Raw genomic sequence first — 17,485 nt, 5'->3', positions numbered from 1 at the left:
GATACTTCCTGTAACTATGACGTCATTTTTTCTGATGACTTCATTGTTTGTGGGGTCTATAATTCCATTTTCTCCACCTCTCTTCCCAACATCTAAGATGGACGTGCATGTTACAACCTTTGGCGCCGTGCCGGGCAATAAATACCGTAACTATTCAAACATTTCTAGCCAAACAGCTAACACCACAATGTGTTCGGTGTTTTAATAAAATATAACCCCAGAATGCATTTTCGCTTCACAACTATTATTCTCTGAATTATTGAAGTAATATAATAAAGCTATAATTGCAGTATAATACTACTGAAAGTTTTAAGTCTTATTTTTCTAAGTCATATAGTTTCAAAAAATATAAGTTTAGAGAACTTTTATTGATTAAGGTAAAACATAATACACATCATTTCTTATTTCAATATTGAATATTGGAAGGTACGAAGTATTTCAAAGAGATAAATGAGAATCGCACTTTGACAAAAATATACGTGAAAGTGTACCACAAACTCAATATTCAATCATATTTAAAACATTTTTACACTGCTTATTGAACATCCAGTTGTGGACTAGCTTGAAAAAGGTTATGTTGGTGTTTTAATACGTCATTTCGGGGAATTTCTTGGGATAAATTTTACAAAAACTCCATTTGCAGGATTCATAATATTGATACCGAGTCTGACGGTCAGTTTCTGATAGAAAAAACAACAACAAAAACATTATTATAAAGAATTGTAATTTCACTTTAAATCAGTTTTTCTATATATATTTTGTGCGTGAATTGTTAAAAAACAAAAGTTATCCTACTGCAGAATTCAGATAATTTCTAATCAAAGGTTTATGAGTGGATAACGTAAAATCAGTTGTAAATTATGAGAGGTTTAATGTAATGAAGTCAAAGTTAAGATATATTCATTTGACTAAACATATATACTCGATGAATATCATCAAAAAAGTAAAATTATATATGTAACAATTCAAATAAATCATTCTAATTTAGGACATGACCAGTTCTCAAATAAATATTTTCCAAGAAGGTTATATCACCTTGACTTTTATCTCCATGGAGACGTTGCTTAAAATTAATTATCACTAAAGTGTACATTTACAAGTTTTAAAAGGAAACTTATATTTATTTGAACGTATTTTCCAATACGCTAAAAAACGAAGAAACACCAAAGATTAGAAAAATTGACAAGCATACTATATACATGTGATTGTTTGTTTGTTTTTTGAATTTCGCACAAAGCTACTCGAGGGCTATTTATGCTCGCCGTCTTTAATTTAGTGGTGTAAGACTACAGGGAAGAGAGGTAGTCATCACCACCCACCGCCAACTCTTGTGCTACTCTTTTACCAACGAACAGCGGGATTGACTGTCACATTATAACGCATCCACGGTTTGGTTGGACAAGTTACAAAATAAATATATATTCTGTTATGGTTACCTTTTCTGTTTTCTCACAAGGCATCAAGTAGTACTTCTGAACTATTCGAGTTATGGCCATCTTGGCTTCGAGCTGAGCGAATCTCATCCCAATACAGTTTCTAGGTCCATGTCCAAATGGTTGCCAAGCAAGTGGATGGTGGTCGTGATTATCAACAGAAAACCTGAAATATATTTAAAGTAAAAATTTAGGTGTAAAGTGTTGGTAAAGTTGTTAAAACAATAACATTGTATAGACAATCGTATAAAGAATATATATATGTATAAAGTGGCGTTTGCTCAATTTGAGAAACTAAAGAATTTTTCTTCTATTTTGAGCAAAATATTCGATAGCTTACTAAATACTGAATCGATTGTCTAACACAAGTTTATAAATGATATTAAACATAAATGATATGCGATGTCCCGTTATAAGTTTCCTGTAATAATTTCGTAATTACTAAATATTTTCATTTTTCTATAATTTAAAATAATGAATAGCATTTCTTAGCATACTACTAAGCAGGAATTTTGAATAAAATATTTCTACTTACTATAAAACTATTAGAACTGGGAACCAGCATTTCGCAACTGTTTAAGTAGAGTTAGGTAGCCATTTTTTAAAATGATTTCAATATTTTAATTTTCCTTTGTATCGCTATAGATACAAGTTATGGAAGAATGAACGATGTGTTTGTCAGCTGTACAAACTAATTTATGACAGTTTCTCGACATTTCTCCAGTTTACTGTTGTCATGGTTATATTTTCGGTTATAAACCATATTTTAACCCTTTCGAACGAATGCTACTTATAGAACAAAAGCAGACAACTTTTAAAAATGAAAATATTAAATATTGAAGTGTAGAAAACTGGTAAAATGGAATGTTTAGAACAGCAAATGGCTCCGAAGACAAAAATAACCTCATCCGTAAAATGGTCAGGAAACAGGACCTTCCGACCCAAAGCGTTTTTTCTATAAACATAAGCATATATTCTGCTACTTTAATAAAGTAATAGATAGAAACAAAGAAAAGAAGTCGATCGAAGGTCGCAAGCTTTATATAAAACTAAAATATTTTTCATTACGCGAAATATCGAAGAAACAAGAACAGTGGTAATTATCTTCGGTAATAAACTTGTCAAGTGCCCTCATGTAAATGATGAGATTGAAAAATTAGCACTTACTATTCACGTAATTTTACCCTATTAACGAGCGTGTGCGTGTGTGTTTTTTCTTATAGCAAAGCCACATTGGACTATCTGCTGAGTCCATCGAACCCCTGACTTTAGCGTAGTAAATCCGTACACCTACTGCTGTACCAGTGGTGGACTCCTATTAACGAGTTGTCATAATTATAATCTTACACACTTAAAAGTGTTATTGAATTAAACGCCATTTCACCACTCGTATGTTGAACCTTTCAATAAAAACCCCATTAGTCTGGCAATTATATACCTGGCATTATTGGAAAGTTATTTTGTCTTTATTTTACACTGTTATACTGCGTTACCTATAACTTCAAGAAAAAAAATATAGTGCGTTAGTAGCTGCAAGGTCATGCAAGGTGAAAAGAAACAAAGCAAACACAATATATATATATATGTTGTAATTACCTTTCTGGATCAAACGTTTCATGGTCTGGCCATAGAGCTGGGTTGTGATGAAGGTGGTAAACAGGAACCTGTACAGCCGTTCCTTTCGGAATTTGAATGGATCCATATGTTATATCTCTATTTGCCTCACGATTAACAAACCTATTAATATAAAATAACGAATTATTACAGCACAACCGTAATTCCCAGACAAAAACCGAAATCCCCCTGAGATTCTAGCATGGCAACCGTTACATTATTCGTTCTTTTACGTTATTATTTGCTCTATAATTCAGTCAAATTGACCACATTTTGATGAAACATGTTTAGAATATTATTCCTTATTCTCCTGCCAAGAATGAATCAAGTTTGTTGATAACAAACGACGTACGGACACATTTTCATATTTATTGAGAGCTGAATATGATCAAAGTTGAGTAACTGTATGAACTCTACTGAGTGACCTTCTAGTTCCTTTTGTATTGGTATAAACCCTACATTTGACGACCCCTGACTTATAGTGACTATTAATCCAAGATTTAAATCATTGATACGTTTCATGACACTACAACGTAGTCAAACTAACGAAGTTTATGATCCTCAGAGAACCTCTAGTTGTATATAATTTAATGTGTTCTATATAATTTAACGTTTTCTATGTAATTTAATGTAGTAAATCGCTTAGAAATACCTACTATTTTTCCTTTGTTTTCCATTTCGTTGGTATAAGATATTTTGATTTTAAAATATTTCTCTCGTATTTGTTGGCTACGATAAATATTTTGATATTTATGTTCACGTAAAAATATTCAAAACTTACAGAAAAACTGGTGGATAAACCCGGAGACATTCGCTGAAAACCTGATCCAGATAACGGAGTTTATGGACAGACAAATAGTCCAAGTTTCCTCCCTAAAATATTACATTTCTGTGAACGGTATTTTATTAAACAAAATACAGATCAATTCGATCTTATCGTACGAAACGAAAAATCTAAGTTTAATGTACCCTTCATGGAAAAATGATGATTAGCTTTTTAAAGTTAATACTTACTCGAGATTTCTAGATTATGTGAATAAATTCATAATTTTTGTGAAAGTATTTTCTGATCTCTGTTTAAGGTAAGCACTGTTTACAACAGCTGAAACATTCAAAATGATATATTACTAACAAGCCAAAGTTGTGAACTATATTGTAATATACGTACTTTTCCAACAAACTCGTCTACCTCTTGTCTTAATTTTTCTTGGACTTTAGGGTGCTGCACCAGTAGGTGTATGGTGTAACCAAGAGCAGAACTAGTTGTTTCATAGCTGAAAGAAAAATATATGTGTGTTGTCCTTGAGCACAATGGGCAACCTGTGCTCGGCCCAGCATCAGTATCGAAACTCGATTGATTAAACTTACTGCTGTGACACAGGGGTTGACTTCAATATGAAATGAGTTATACAAAAACAAGAAACAGAAGAAAAATTTAAGTTTAAAGGAATATGAACTTTGTTATGCCCTAAAGTTAAAATTATAATAGTAATATATTAAGGGTAATATTATTACTTCTAAGTATTTGTAACGGTTGAAATAATTTTAAAATAATAGTATTATATTAAGGGTTATATTATTACTTCTAATTATTTGTAACAGTGAAATTGATTTTAAAATAATACTAATGCATTAAGGGTATTATTAGTATTTAAGTATTTGTAACAGTGGGTATAATTTTAAAATAATAGTAATGTATTAAGGGTAGTATTATTACTTAAGTATTTGTAATAGTTGAAGTGATTTTAAAATAATAGTAATGTATTAAGGGTAATATTATTACTTCTGAGTATTTCTAACTGTTGAAGTAACTTAGTTAATGATAATATAATATTACAAGTTAATACAGTAGATTATTAGTGATTACCGAACTGTTAAACTAATTGCAATTAGTATGCTATTACAACCAGCAATATGTTGTAATTAATGATAAAATGACCATTAAAAGAACTACAGTTACCCTGCTACTAAAGCCAACATAGCGTTGTACAACACTTCATTGTCAGATAGTCCACTCTTGGAAACTATAATGATACAAGAAATGTATAATAAGTACTCAAATGAATTTAAGACTTTTATGAAATTATGTTATTAATGAATATAATTTTGTTTTATATCTGCAAATCAAAGTACATATAACACGTATGAGGAGTATATTCTTGTCTTAACTTTAGTAAACATTAATTTTACTGCTCACACCATTACACGAAGAATTACAGTTAGAAGTTTTTAGGGTTTCATGGACATATTTGTTGTCTGTGATAATGTTTCAAGTTCCTCTTTATCAGTTGCTAAAACCTGGATCACAGTTACATGGAGAGGAAGATGATCATGGTGTTATAACGGGTCATAATAAATACCATTAAACTGGTCGTTAACATGTGTACTTTCGTCAGGGTGTGATTTGTATGTTTCTTCTCCAGCGGTTAGTTGATTCCCTGTAACCTTCGTAACGTTGACACTGATGTTCTGAGAGTCCATCATTAACTGGAGAAGATCATTCCGTCTTTTCTATATCAGAACAATAAAAAAAATCCATGGATACCGTTAGCAACACTCTAGTTGTTTAGGTATTACACCTATGAGAAACTATAATACTTTCTTTTATATCATAATCTATTTTCTTAGCCTAAAGTTTTTCTTTGCCATTAACTTATGATCCGCCGATAGTTAAAACGTTTGTGGACAAAGAGCAGTATTCTGAAGTTTGAGTTATTTATATTGAAACTAGTTTAAATATCAGAAAATCTCATGAAAACAACAGTCGAAATAAAGTTGTGGTGGAACGGGATGTATCAGAACCATGTGTGAAGCTGAAGTGTTTTCATGTCATGTTTTAATTCTTTGTTTGCGTGTAAGGTATATTTATTCAAGCTAAGAACGATATATAAATGGTTTTCCAAATATACATATATAAAAGATTATCTTTCTTTCATTCAAAAAATAATTAGTACTTATTTACATTAATTCCTCCAATACAAAAATCAATCGCATTTAAAGTTGTGAACGTAGTATATTCCTTTGTATGATTGTTAATAAAGAATACGCAAAGCTATTAGAGTGATTCGCTAAAATGATAGATTACAAGAAAGGCAACAAAAAACGCCGTTCACTGCCAATGAAAACACAGAGTAGTTGACTGTTTTGTTTGTTTTTCAATTTCGCGAAAAGCTACTCGAGGGCTATCTGCGCTAGCCGTCCTTAATTTAGCAGTGTACGACTAGAGGGAAGGCAGCTAGTCATCACCACCCGCCGCCAACTCCTCGGTTACTCTTTTACCAACGAATAGTGGGATTGACCGTAACATTATAACGCCCCACGGCTAAAAGGGCGAGCATGCTTGGCGCGACGGGGATGCGAACACGAGACCCTCAGATTCTAGTCGCAAGCCCTAATCCACTTGGCCATGTCGGGCCGATTGGCCGACGCATTATCATTTCTCCATGGCTCAGACGGGTATAATCGGTGAGAAGATTCGAACTAGAGATTACGAGTCAAATGTTTTAATCACTATGTCTTAGCAGCACAATAGATTCGTAAAAGTCTATATTAAACCTAGTTCTAATGTTTTGTTAATATAAGCGTTAATATAAGGGTTAACTAGTTGATGTCAAGGTATATTTTTACACATACCGCTGGATCAGCTGCTCGTGATTTCATAACATGACGACAAACCTCCACAAGATCGAGAAATGGATTGGAACCTTTGTTCCAAAATTTATATTGAAGATGTCTGATATTTCTTGTGAACCAACCAAAAGCCGGAAACGACACTAAAACACAACCATAAAATCGTATTGAAGATATACGACAAAAACCATATTGTTTGTGGTAAACTATGTAAAATAACATTTTATATCATCAGTTTTATTTTTCAATTGCGTTTATAAAAATTAGATATAATTAGGACGTAAAATTATATTATAATCATTAATGAACATTTGGAACGATAAATAGGTGGTACATTTTTCGTTTATTTCGATGCTGTTAGGTCACAGTATCTGCCTTTTTTCATGCATAGTACTTTTTGTTAAGAACCAAAAGGCAGCAGTAGTAAATCCAGCAATTCAGATTGAATAAAAGAGGTCGCTAGATGGGTGCAAAGGGAAGGTGTCACTTTAGATGACGGGATCATATTTCCAAACGTTATTATTAGTGTGGACGTCAATGGGAACTTGTGACTAGATCGCCATTACAGGTGGTCATGCCGTCAAAAGTTTTAATTAAAAGGCGTGTTGTTGGGGGCACGTTGATAGGACAACAAAACAGACAGCCATTAATCTTATAATATATATCTCATCATGCCGATAATTAATTAATTAAATCGTCTTAAAAAGAATGCTTACAGTAATTCATTAAATCAATTATATTTACTACGTCCTCAAAAGGACGCTTAACTCTCGTTCATTGATAATTAATTCAGGAAGTCAATTTTAATTAATTTGTCGTAGAAAAAAGATTCTTAACCCTAATTCATCAGGTAATTAAATTTCGTGTCCTATAAGAACAGTACCTCACTCAAGTGCTTAAAGATTTTCAATGATATTATAATATGTCAATGGCAATATTTTATGTAACAATATCACAATTATATGCATTTTACTACACACCCATAACATATGTCTTTAGGTATATATCGCCCTAAAAGATGCGATATCATACAATATTTGAAACTATAACCTTATTATACATTTTACATCGTCAAGGAAACGTTTATTATATTTACATGGAAAATAGGTTAATTATACAGGTCACAAAAGCAAAGTTTGAAGGGAATAATGGCCATTTTCTGTACTTTTACAACATAAGCAATTGAGAAATAACACATACTATCAAGGAACAAAAGTTGTGTTACATAGCTTTATTTAATGTAATATGGGCCCGGCATGGCTAAGCGTCGCGGGTCCGCATCCACATCGCGTCAAAAATACTCGCCCTTTCAGCCGTGCGAGCGTTATAATGTGTCAGTCAATCCCACTATTCGTTGGTAAAAGAGTAGCCCAAGATTTGGCGATGGATGGTGATGACTAGCTGCTTTCCTTCTAGTTTTACACTGGTAAATTAGGGACGGCTAGCACAGATAGCCCTCAAGTAGCTTTGTGCTTAATTAAAAAAAAATGTAATATGATACATTTTGTTTCGCATTTGCAATAAATGTGTGTAAATTTAAATGCGCTTAAAAGGAGCAATATTATGCAATACATAAAATTCTACTTTGACTTTATACAATATTTTACATCTTCAACAATACGTTTATTATACAATAACAGTTTTACTGATGTGTCACAAAATAATTTGTATTTATTTTTAAAAGGCGAATCTTCAAATATCCTTAATCACTATTATTAATATACGAATTTAACCAATATACAACAACATTATTTGTACAAACTGTCAACGTCCAGATTTAATTGTGTTAAAGTTCTTTATTTATCATTAATAATAAATTATTCACTTACTGTATCTGTACATTTTTTTAAATAACAGTTTTTCAACTTCAAACGTACAAAAAATATGTGAAAGTATGGAATACTTATCTAAACGGTTCATAGAGTCTTTAAGACAATGTTCTGTAAGACACTTAACGTTTTACAAATCATACATAACTAATAAATGTCCAACAGTTAAATATAATAAATGAATGACTTACTAATAACTGACACCTACAACACAAGACGTTATATCATGAAACAGACAATATACAAATTTCTAGCTATTGTTTTTGTTATAAGTTAGGTCTGTCATGGACAGTGGTAGGGACACTCGACCCGTAATCTAAGGGTCTCTGGTTCAAATACCCATCACACCAAATATGCTCGTCGTTTCAACCGTGGGGTCGTTACAATGTTACGTTCAATTCTACTATTCGGTGGTAAAACGAAGTTATCAAAGTTTATGATAACATGAATTATGCAGTTCAATGTTTATTATGTATATATATATATATATATTCATATATATATACAAAAGATCACTTACCATAAAAACTGTATAATTATATAAATATGTTGTGATGCATGTCAGTTCAGTGCAATTTTTGTATTTTTTCAAACTGTACGTTTATCAAATTTGCTTATCAATGATGAAACATTTTTGCAATCTGCCTACAAAGTTGTACAAAACGCTAACTGTGTATTCTAAATACTTGTTAGTGTAAAATTATTGCAAACTATGCGCAATATACAGCAAATTCTCAGACTGTAACAGTCGGCTCAGAACAATTTTTCTAAATGAAAGATCGATTCTACTCAAATAAGCGAGATTTTATTATTATTTTTAATTGTATAATATTTAGAAATATTATTGCTACATATTAGATGAAAATTTATATCATTGACAAAAGCCAGTTTTGATCTACCTCACAGCAGTGATTAGTTTATTTTATGACACTTTTTAAATCAAAGACAGGTCAAAGGTTTTCTTTACGTAAACACTTATTACACTGATAGTCAATGTCATAAGAATTACACACAGCGTTATTTGTTTTTTGTTTATAGTTAAACACAAAGCAAGAGAATGGGTATCTGTGCTCTGCTTACTACCAGTATTGAAAACATGTCTGCAAACTTATTGTTGTGTTCACAGCATATACTAATTACCTAAAATATCTCAGGAACACCAGGCACCCTGTTAATTATACAAACACATACTCTTTCACCTTCATGTTATTTTCCTAGTAATTCATTTTTCCTACATCTAAAAATAATAACGGAATGACTTACTGGTAATTCATATATTTTCTATTAAAGTTCCTGAAACACTAAAAAATAACTCACAAATGCGATTCGAACATGTGTTAAAGATGATCATTTGGTCACTCATGTTATGAGCAAATGATAATGACATCAATCATTATCTAAATGACGTCATCAATGATTAGGAAGAATATACTGTCACAATATAGGAGATTCTCGTATATTATTCTTTCAACAATTAGTTCGCTAATACTCAAAATAGGAAAACTTACAATTTTTTTATCGATTATTCATTTTAAATCATAACATATAAATACATCACATAAAAAATTCAGCTATAATTCTATGTTATTTGAAAAGAATGCTTGAAGAATAACATTTCAGTCACACTTTGACACTTCTCTGTTCATCTGTGGTTGTCACGAGATCATTGACAAAACAGTTGAATGTAAGATTACCCCTTGTGTCTAATAACTGCTGTACATACTTGTTCTATCACATTATTAATCAATCAAAACAATCTCCATAATATAAAAAACTTTAGTTGTCAATTACCATTGTAAAAACACTTTACTTGTCAATTACCATTGTAAAAAAAACTTTAGTTGTCAATTACCATTGTAAAAAACACTTTAGTTGTCAATTACCATTGTAAAAAATTACTTGACAATTATCATTGTAAAAAACACTTTACTTGTCAATTACCATTGTAAAAAATTTAGTTGTCAATTGCTATTGTAAAAATTTAGTTGTCAATTACCATTGTAAAAAAACTTTCAGTTATAAATTAGTAATTATTTTTCGACTATTTAAAAAAAGTTTTATCTCGTCATGTTTTCAAAACATGGATAATCTTTCATTGACATCTTATCCAATATTTTAAAATCACCAAAGTTTTGTAATTTTCTCACATGAAACACATACTTTATCATGTAAAAATGCGAAAATTATTTGTGAAAAGTTGGTAAAAGTGTTATTGTATAATAAACGTTTTATTGACGATGTACAATGTTGTATTAAGTCAAATATTTTGAATATTGTATGATATTTTCACCTTTTTAGTGCGGTTTAAATGAACAGACATGTATAGTGTGTATGGTAAAATGAAAATAATTACGACAATGTTACACTGAACATAGTTTTGACATCTTAGTGTATCACTGAAAAATTTTAACCTTACTTAGAAAGATATAGTCCCTTTATGATATGAAAATTAATTAACTCATAAATTAGCTAAGCGTTCTTTTTCTATGATGAATTAATTGCAAGTAATTTAATTAATGAAGAACTTATAAATGAATTAGTGTTAACCATCCTTTTTAGGACGAATTAATATTTAACCATTTAATGAATTAGTATTAAGCATCCTTTCAGGATTCTTTAATTAACTAATTATCAACATGATGAGACATGTATTGTATGAGTAATGGTATCTTGTAAGACCGTCACAAACATCCTTCTATCTAATGACAACATTTGGACTCGTCATCTTTGACGACATCTTCCTTCCCTCGGTAGAGAGTACGTTTGAAGTGTCATCCTAACACTGTTAAGCAAATGATACAAATTTAAACAATTTCATACACACTTTCTCCACTATAACAAACTTATTAAAACTATTATACACACCAAAATACCAAAACTCTTACTGTGAATGAGGAAAAGCAACGACTGTATTGAAGTACCGAAAATTACTTTGGCATGATGGATTAACTCGTGTTCCATTGGATTTTTCTGAACATGTGCATCAATTCCTAAAGCACATTTAACCATAACGTCCATAGTCATGGCCTGGAATAGCTTATATACGTCTAGGTAATTTTCTTGTCTAGAATATTCCTCAATATTTCTGAATAAGTCATTTATAGTTTCATCCATAGTTTGTGCCATCTAGTGAACGAAAAGAGAAAGTTATATTTAAAAACGAAATAATTTAAAATACTACACAATATGGTTATATGTTGTAAATAAGTACACGTGAATGTTCGTCTTATTCTTATCTGTTGGTTGAAGAACAAAGCATTGCATATCAAATTATACATTTTCGTTAAATATCGAAGTGTGTGTTGGAATATTCTATTAGTAAGATTAGTAAAAATTAAGGGAAAAATATTTAACATAATTTACTGTAAGACGGATTTACAGTAATGAATCCTTTATGAATTCATGAAGGATTTATGAATCCTTCAAAAATATTCAAATAAATATTTAGTAAAATATAGTTCGTTCTATATTTGCGTGAATACTTTCTTTTTTTTACAAATATATTGTTTCTAACCTTTGTGTTGTCGACAGAATAAACAAAAAAATTCGCGTTTTTCACATGATTTTAAGGTCATCAACTGATTAAAAGTTTCTTTCGTAGAATAACGGTTGTAACCTTTGTTGCTCAAAAGAGTTGTTCTTTGTTCGAACAATAAACAAAGTTGTTGATGTAGCTTGTTAAACTACTTGATATATTTTAAAGTATGCTCAGGATAACGAAATTAAAACAATATTACTTCCTCTGAAACAGCATTAACGTATTCCAAATCCATTGTTGGTTTCTAGTTAAATAGAAGGGCACACAACGGAATATCTGTACTGTACACGCCAAGGGTATGAAAGCTTGTAGTTTAGTATTATAACCCTTGAAACTTTCAATTGATCTATTGAGAAGATATTGTGGAGCAATGAATAGCCATAAGGAAAATGAATGGGGTTAATATAATGTCAAGCAACCCTTTTATTTTATAAAAGGGTGAAACTCGATTGCATGTTGTGTGAATGAACTTTCTAATTGTGAACTGTGAAGGATAGTTAAAATGTGTTTAATAAACTGTTACAGGTGGTGTTTGTCAAGTCTTTATCTGGATGTAAATATGCATTTGAGCTAAGGACATACGAACTTCTGAAAAAAGAACTGTATTTTATAGTTGTTCTAAAGAAGACATCTGTGAATATTCACGAGTTGAATAAAGTTATTAATACTTACTGTTTTAAGTTTCAGGGTAGTAAAGGAAGGGGTTATTACACTTCTAACTCTCTTCCAGCGAGTTCCACGCAGGAAAATTAGGAAGTCGTTAATAGGTTCTCCCGGTTTCCTTGGTGGATCTAATTCAAAAAGACCCTAAAAACCCAATGATAAAACACGATGCAAAAGAAACACCTTGAAGAAGTCCACAATATTCAGTTATTTCACTACTGAATACACTGTTGGTTGTTTACATATACGACATATAACCAGTATCACTGATACTAGAATATTTAACAACACGAGCTGTAAGAAATAATATGTATAAAAACTGTTACTCAAATAAATTAGTTTTTAATATAATTGATCACAATATGGTAAGTGGTTTTACAGAAAAAAACGATATAAATTATATTATGTAAGAAATTTGGCGTTGTTTTAAACTTGGTTTGTCAAAAATTATTATTGTATAGTAATATTTAATGAAACAAAGTCAGGTTTGGATTGAAAGAGAAACTTTGTGTAAAAGTTTTCAAACATACTATAACATTAATTAATACTTTACATTAACAAAAGGCACATGGGTAGAAATAATCCTTACTGGTCGATCTGCAAAATCCATGAAATCCTTAATCAGAATTTCTTTTAACAGGTCGAGATCCATCACCACCAAAACTGGTCTCATTCCAAAGAAGTAGCTGGAATACGGAAATCAACATAAAAACTATAGCTTGTTCCTTATAAGATAACACCTTTGTTTCAAAACTAGTTGCTTGAAGTGAAACTAGGGATACTGTGTTGTCTTACACCGCATCCTATTAATATATATATTTGTTAGAATTAACATATAAAAGTTGATGAGAATATATCATTATTTCTTTTCCAAATAACTGTCCTGTATCAATTTGCTAATATCAGATATGTACAATTGTAACTTGGTTTAATAATAAGCTGATCAGAAAAGAAAACAATATAACCAATAATTAGTTTACTTTCTCTTTTTACCTACAGATAGTGCTAAAGTGTCATCTCTTTAAATTTCAAAATTTAGTGTTAGCTGATTTGCTACTAAGTATTAAAGAATGACTTTAAGTGTCATTACTGATACAAAATATAATTAAAATCATGTTTCAAGTTGAAATATTTTGATAACAATGGCTGACTAAGTTAACAATGTGAAACGTTCCGCATATAATAAGGTGTTTTTAAGTATTTTTAAGAATGTTAACAAGTTTAACAAGAAATTTAATTAATTTACTCCAGTGTCAAACAATTGATTATTTAAAAAAAAAAAAACAGAGTTAATGTGGTTAAAACAGCGTTATATAAGAAATGTCACGTCATTGGCTAGGGTTAGTACAGAGATTCACTAAACTTTCAATGACCGAAATTAGTAGCTGAATAATTTAGTTGGGTACTTATTTAACAATAATACATGTACTCACTATTTTGAATAAAACGGTTAATTAATGGCACCACTCTTATTGGTTTATTGTTGTTCAAGAAATTTAACTCAGAGATAACTTAAAGAAAACACATGATAACATACTGACCTGAATAGTTTAACTAAATATATGAGTAATGAATGATTAAATTAATTATTAATTATTAAAGACCAGCGACCTGATCAGTTCAACTGAATGTTAATGAACATAACTTGCTAAAGTTTAATTAATATTAATTTATAAAACTCAAAAGAACTTTTTAAATTCACCAAACGTTGAGAAGGCAGAGAAAATAGTGTAATGAAAATATTCTAAGTTATAATAGTAATTAATGAAACACTCACTGACAATAGTTTTATACAACGTTGAAAAGTGTGAATAGAGATTGAATTCTATGTTAAGAAACTCATTTTTACTTTGCTACTTTATGAAGATAGGTAGTGAAATATTGTGTGTAAAGCAATTTAAGGATAGTTTGTTTAATGCTAATTATTAAAACTCAGTCAACATTTTAGTTTTCAAAGTATCGATAAGATATTTCGTATATATTTTGAAACTTTGTTTTACTTCGAGGTTAGATGACGTAAAGAAGTATATATGATATAAATACAAACTTATTTCGTATAAGTATATAATAATTATGTATCACTTACATAAAAACATTTCCATACTGATCTATCCAATTTTGAAGACAAGAAAGGGGTCCCTGTATTTATAGATATATGATATCAATTGTTACATTTCATATTAGTGCGGTTATTTTATTGTTCATTTGCCTGATTTAGGCGTTTAAACCATAGAAACACATCAGAAAACATTTATGTTACACTTGTTACTAGAACAAATTATGAATTTTTTGCTTAAAATCCTCTTGCAGAGATTATTTAACTACACATTTAAACAAATATCATTATACACATGTCCAGAGACGAAGAGAACTACAAGACTGTAATATTTTCAAAGTGAAATATAAAAGTACCAGTTTAAACAACTGAATTTTATTTTGAGTAAAGAATATAAAATCATACCTTCCAGTATAGTTCCCACATGTTACCAAAAAACAAATTAGGTTTTGGTCCTGGAAATCCTAGCTTGACAAAACTGTTGAAATGTTTTCTCCTCCTTCTAATGTTTAGAAAATAAAAAGTTAGAGTTAACAACATTCTTTAACCAAATTACACATCTAAAAGTTAACAGCATCCTTCAACCAAAGTATGCATTTATAAGTTAACAACATCCTTCAACCATTTTTTTTATATTACTGAGAAAGTTCAAACTTCGAACCCTCATAATGACAGTTTGTTACGACGATCTCCGAACTCCCTCTGGACCAGGGAAAACAGAATGATGGTTATCTTAATAACTAATATTCAAAATTTAGGGGTGAAACAACTTTCACAATAAAGTAACAAAACGTTAATATGATATGACAACTTTCAAGCATTTTTGTTTTCTGAAGAATATATATGTACGTCTGTTATAATAATATCTCGAGAGATGAATACCTTTATTAACTCAACAGTCTGGTAGTGAGAGACCGTCGCTATATTATAGAATGTTTGTTTGAAAATAAAACCATCCTTATTTTATATTATACTCTGTACCTAGTAATTTTAGTTCAGTTTGTATAGAGTGTGATAACGTATTGTTTTACAAAAATAATTTAATTCAATACATTGGTTTTGTAATGTAAGTATGTCCTCAAATCAAATATTTATGTATAATAGTTCTGCACTCAGTACACGTGCAAGGACGTGGAAATGACAAATATATTTTAACTGTTGTCGTGAATGAAAATTAAGTATCGTGTAATCAACTGTGTCGTATTGCTTTAGCACCGAAAATAATTTTGTCGTTTTACAAATATAGAGGTAAGCATGACACTGAGTTTTCACCATTTTTCTGTGTAGCAACTCAGACACAAATATTAATATATGTGTTGTATGAGTATTACACGTTAGTTTGCTTCTTTATATCACACATTGAAACTAACTTAAGAGTACCCACGAGAGGTTATTTTGACTTTCTGTAATACATATTAAATCTAATATTATGTAATCCATCAGAAAATTTTACTATTTTGTAATAGATGTTGAAATTAACATAAAACAACATGAGAAAACCCAATTTCCCTTTATTTTATAATATATTATAAGCTGCTAAATAAAATGTTAATGGTGGAGTTTGTTTTTAGAAATATCTCATTGACAAACAGCAACTTGTTGATATGGCTGTACCTTTAGAAAGATTCCACACACATATCAGTACTGTCTGACAATACTATTTTAGAGCCAGCTTTGTATGAAGTGTACCTACTTTAATGCTGGCATGTCCAGGTGGGTTAAGGCGTTCGACTTGTAATCTTGGGTCGCGCGTTTGAACCTCGTCACACCAAACATACTAGCCCTTGACGCCGTGGGGGCGTTATTATGTGACGGTGAATCCAACTATTCGTTGGTAAAAGAGCAGCCCAAGAGTTGGAAGCGGGTGGTGCTGTCTAGCTCCCTTCCCACTAATCTTACACTGCTAAATTAGGAATGGCTAACACAGATAGCTCTTGTGTAGCTTTGCACAAAACTGAAAACAAACGTACTTTAACGTATTTTATTAAAAACGAAAATGTTCACAACAAGTGATACCAATAGTAGCCTGCAGAGAAAAGATGTTTCATGTTGAAATAATGTCTCTAATGTCTCTAAAATACAGAAAAATCTACTTACAGTATCCAGATTGTGAACAGTATTATGAAAAGGACGATCGTTACTGGTCCGAACATTGTGCTCAGAACCTAAACAATAAACAACTGAATAAACTAACAAAATAATTATGGTCACTGAAAAACGAAACAAAACAATCACGTCTGCAATAAGACAAATTTAACACTTTAAACTTTATACAGGGAAGTATGACTTCTCTATATGACTTTCGGCACAACTATTCTGTACAATTCGTCACTATTTGTTACGGTGATAGCCGGGTCTTTTTATACCATTAAGTAAGGATTATGAGACCAGCCGTCCAGTAATTAGAACCAATCGGAATCAAGGTTTAAAGCCGCCAATGAAATTCATTTTAGACAAGATAGCAACAAGAAGTACACGCAGGCCTCTCAAGGTCATAGTGTTTAAGACCTGACACAAAATTAATTGTTCTCTGATTACACTATGTAACACAAACTTTGTTCCTGGATAGTATGTGCTGTTTTTTAATTGCTTATGTTGTAAAAGTACAGAAAATGGTCATTATTCCCTTCAAACGTTGCTTTTGTGCCTTGGATAATGAAATTTAGAAATTAACTTATTTTCTATGTAAAAACGGACACATTTTCATTTACATAGGGTGTAA

At 30.8% G+C, this 17,485-nt stretch overlaps 1 protein-coding gene across 4 annotated transcripts; it reads right to left on the bottom strand.

Moving 5' to 3' along the window:
• Positions 1–349: 349 nt before the first annotated feature.
• Positions 350–17,123, bottom strand: LOC143244651 (cytochrome P450 3A24-like). 4 transcript variants are annotated; one of them, XM_076489728.1, is made up of 14 exons: positions 16,861–17,123; positions 15,169–15,265; positions 14,794–14,846; positions 13,297–13,393; positions 12,717–12,851; positions 11,392–11,632; positions 6,681–6,820; positions 5,408–5,558; positions 5,008–5,071; positions 4,216–4,435; positions 3,829–3,920; positions 3,030–3,170; positions 1,437–1,599; positions 350–680 (listed from the first exon to the last, which is right to left on the bottom strand). In XM_076489728.1, exons 1-14 carry the CDS (start codon positions 16,914–16,916, stop codon positions 594–596), a joined length of 1,737 nt encoding a protein of 578 aa, XP_076345843.1. In that variant the 5' UTR covers positions 16,917–17,123; the 3' UTR covers positions 350–593. The 4 variants fall into 4 exon arrangements, with proteins under 4 accessions (XP_076345843.1, XP_076345853.1, XP_076345861.1 ...); XM_076489738.1 differs by having other exon boundaries at positions 4,216–4,321; XM_076489746.1 differs by lacking the exon at positions 14,794–14,846 and having other exon boundaries at positions 16,861–16,876.
• Positions 17,124–17,485: the final 362 nt, after the last annotated feature.

The sequence above is a fragment of the Tachypleus tridentatus genome, chromosome 1, assembly GCF_004210375.1.
Source record: "Tachypleus tridentatus isolate NWPU-2018 chromosome 1, ASM421037v1, whole genome shotgun sequence".
Classification (NCBI taxonomy): domain Eukaryota; kingdom Metazoa; phylum Arthropoda; class Merostomata; order Xiphosura; family Limulidae; genus Tachypleus; species Tachypleus tridentatus.
This window is presented reverse-complemented; position numbering and strand designations above follow the sequence as displayed.

What these genes read in the sequence shown, in the direction of transcription:
- LOC143244651 (XM_076489728.1), bottom strand. Translation starts at nt 16,916, where the DNA reads ATGTTCGGACCAGTAACGATCGTCCTTTTCATAATACTGTTCACAATC. An exon ending in CACGAGCAGCTGATCCAGCG is followed by an intron (nt 5,559 to 6,680) that starts GTATGTGTAAAA and finishes GTTCTGATATAG; the next exon opens with AAAAGACGGAATGATCTTCT. An exon ending in GTTTATCCACCAGTTTTTCT is followed by an intron (nt 3,171 to 3,828) that starts GTAAGTTTTGAA and finishes TTATATTAATAG; the next exon opens with GTTTGTTAATCGTGAGGCAA.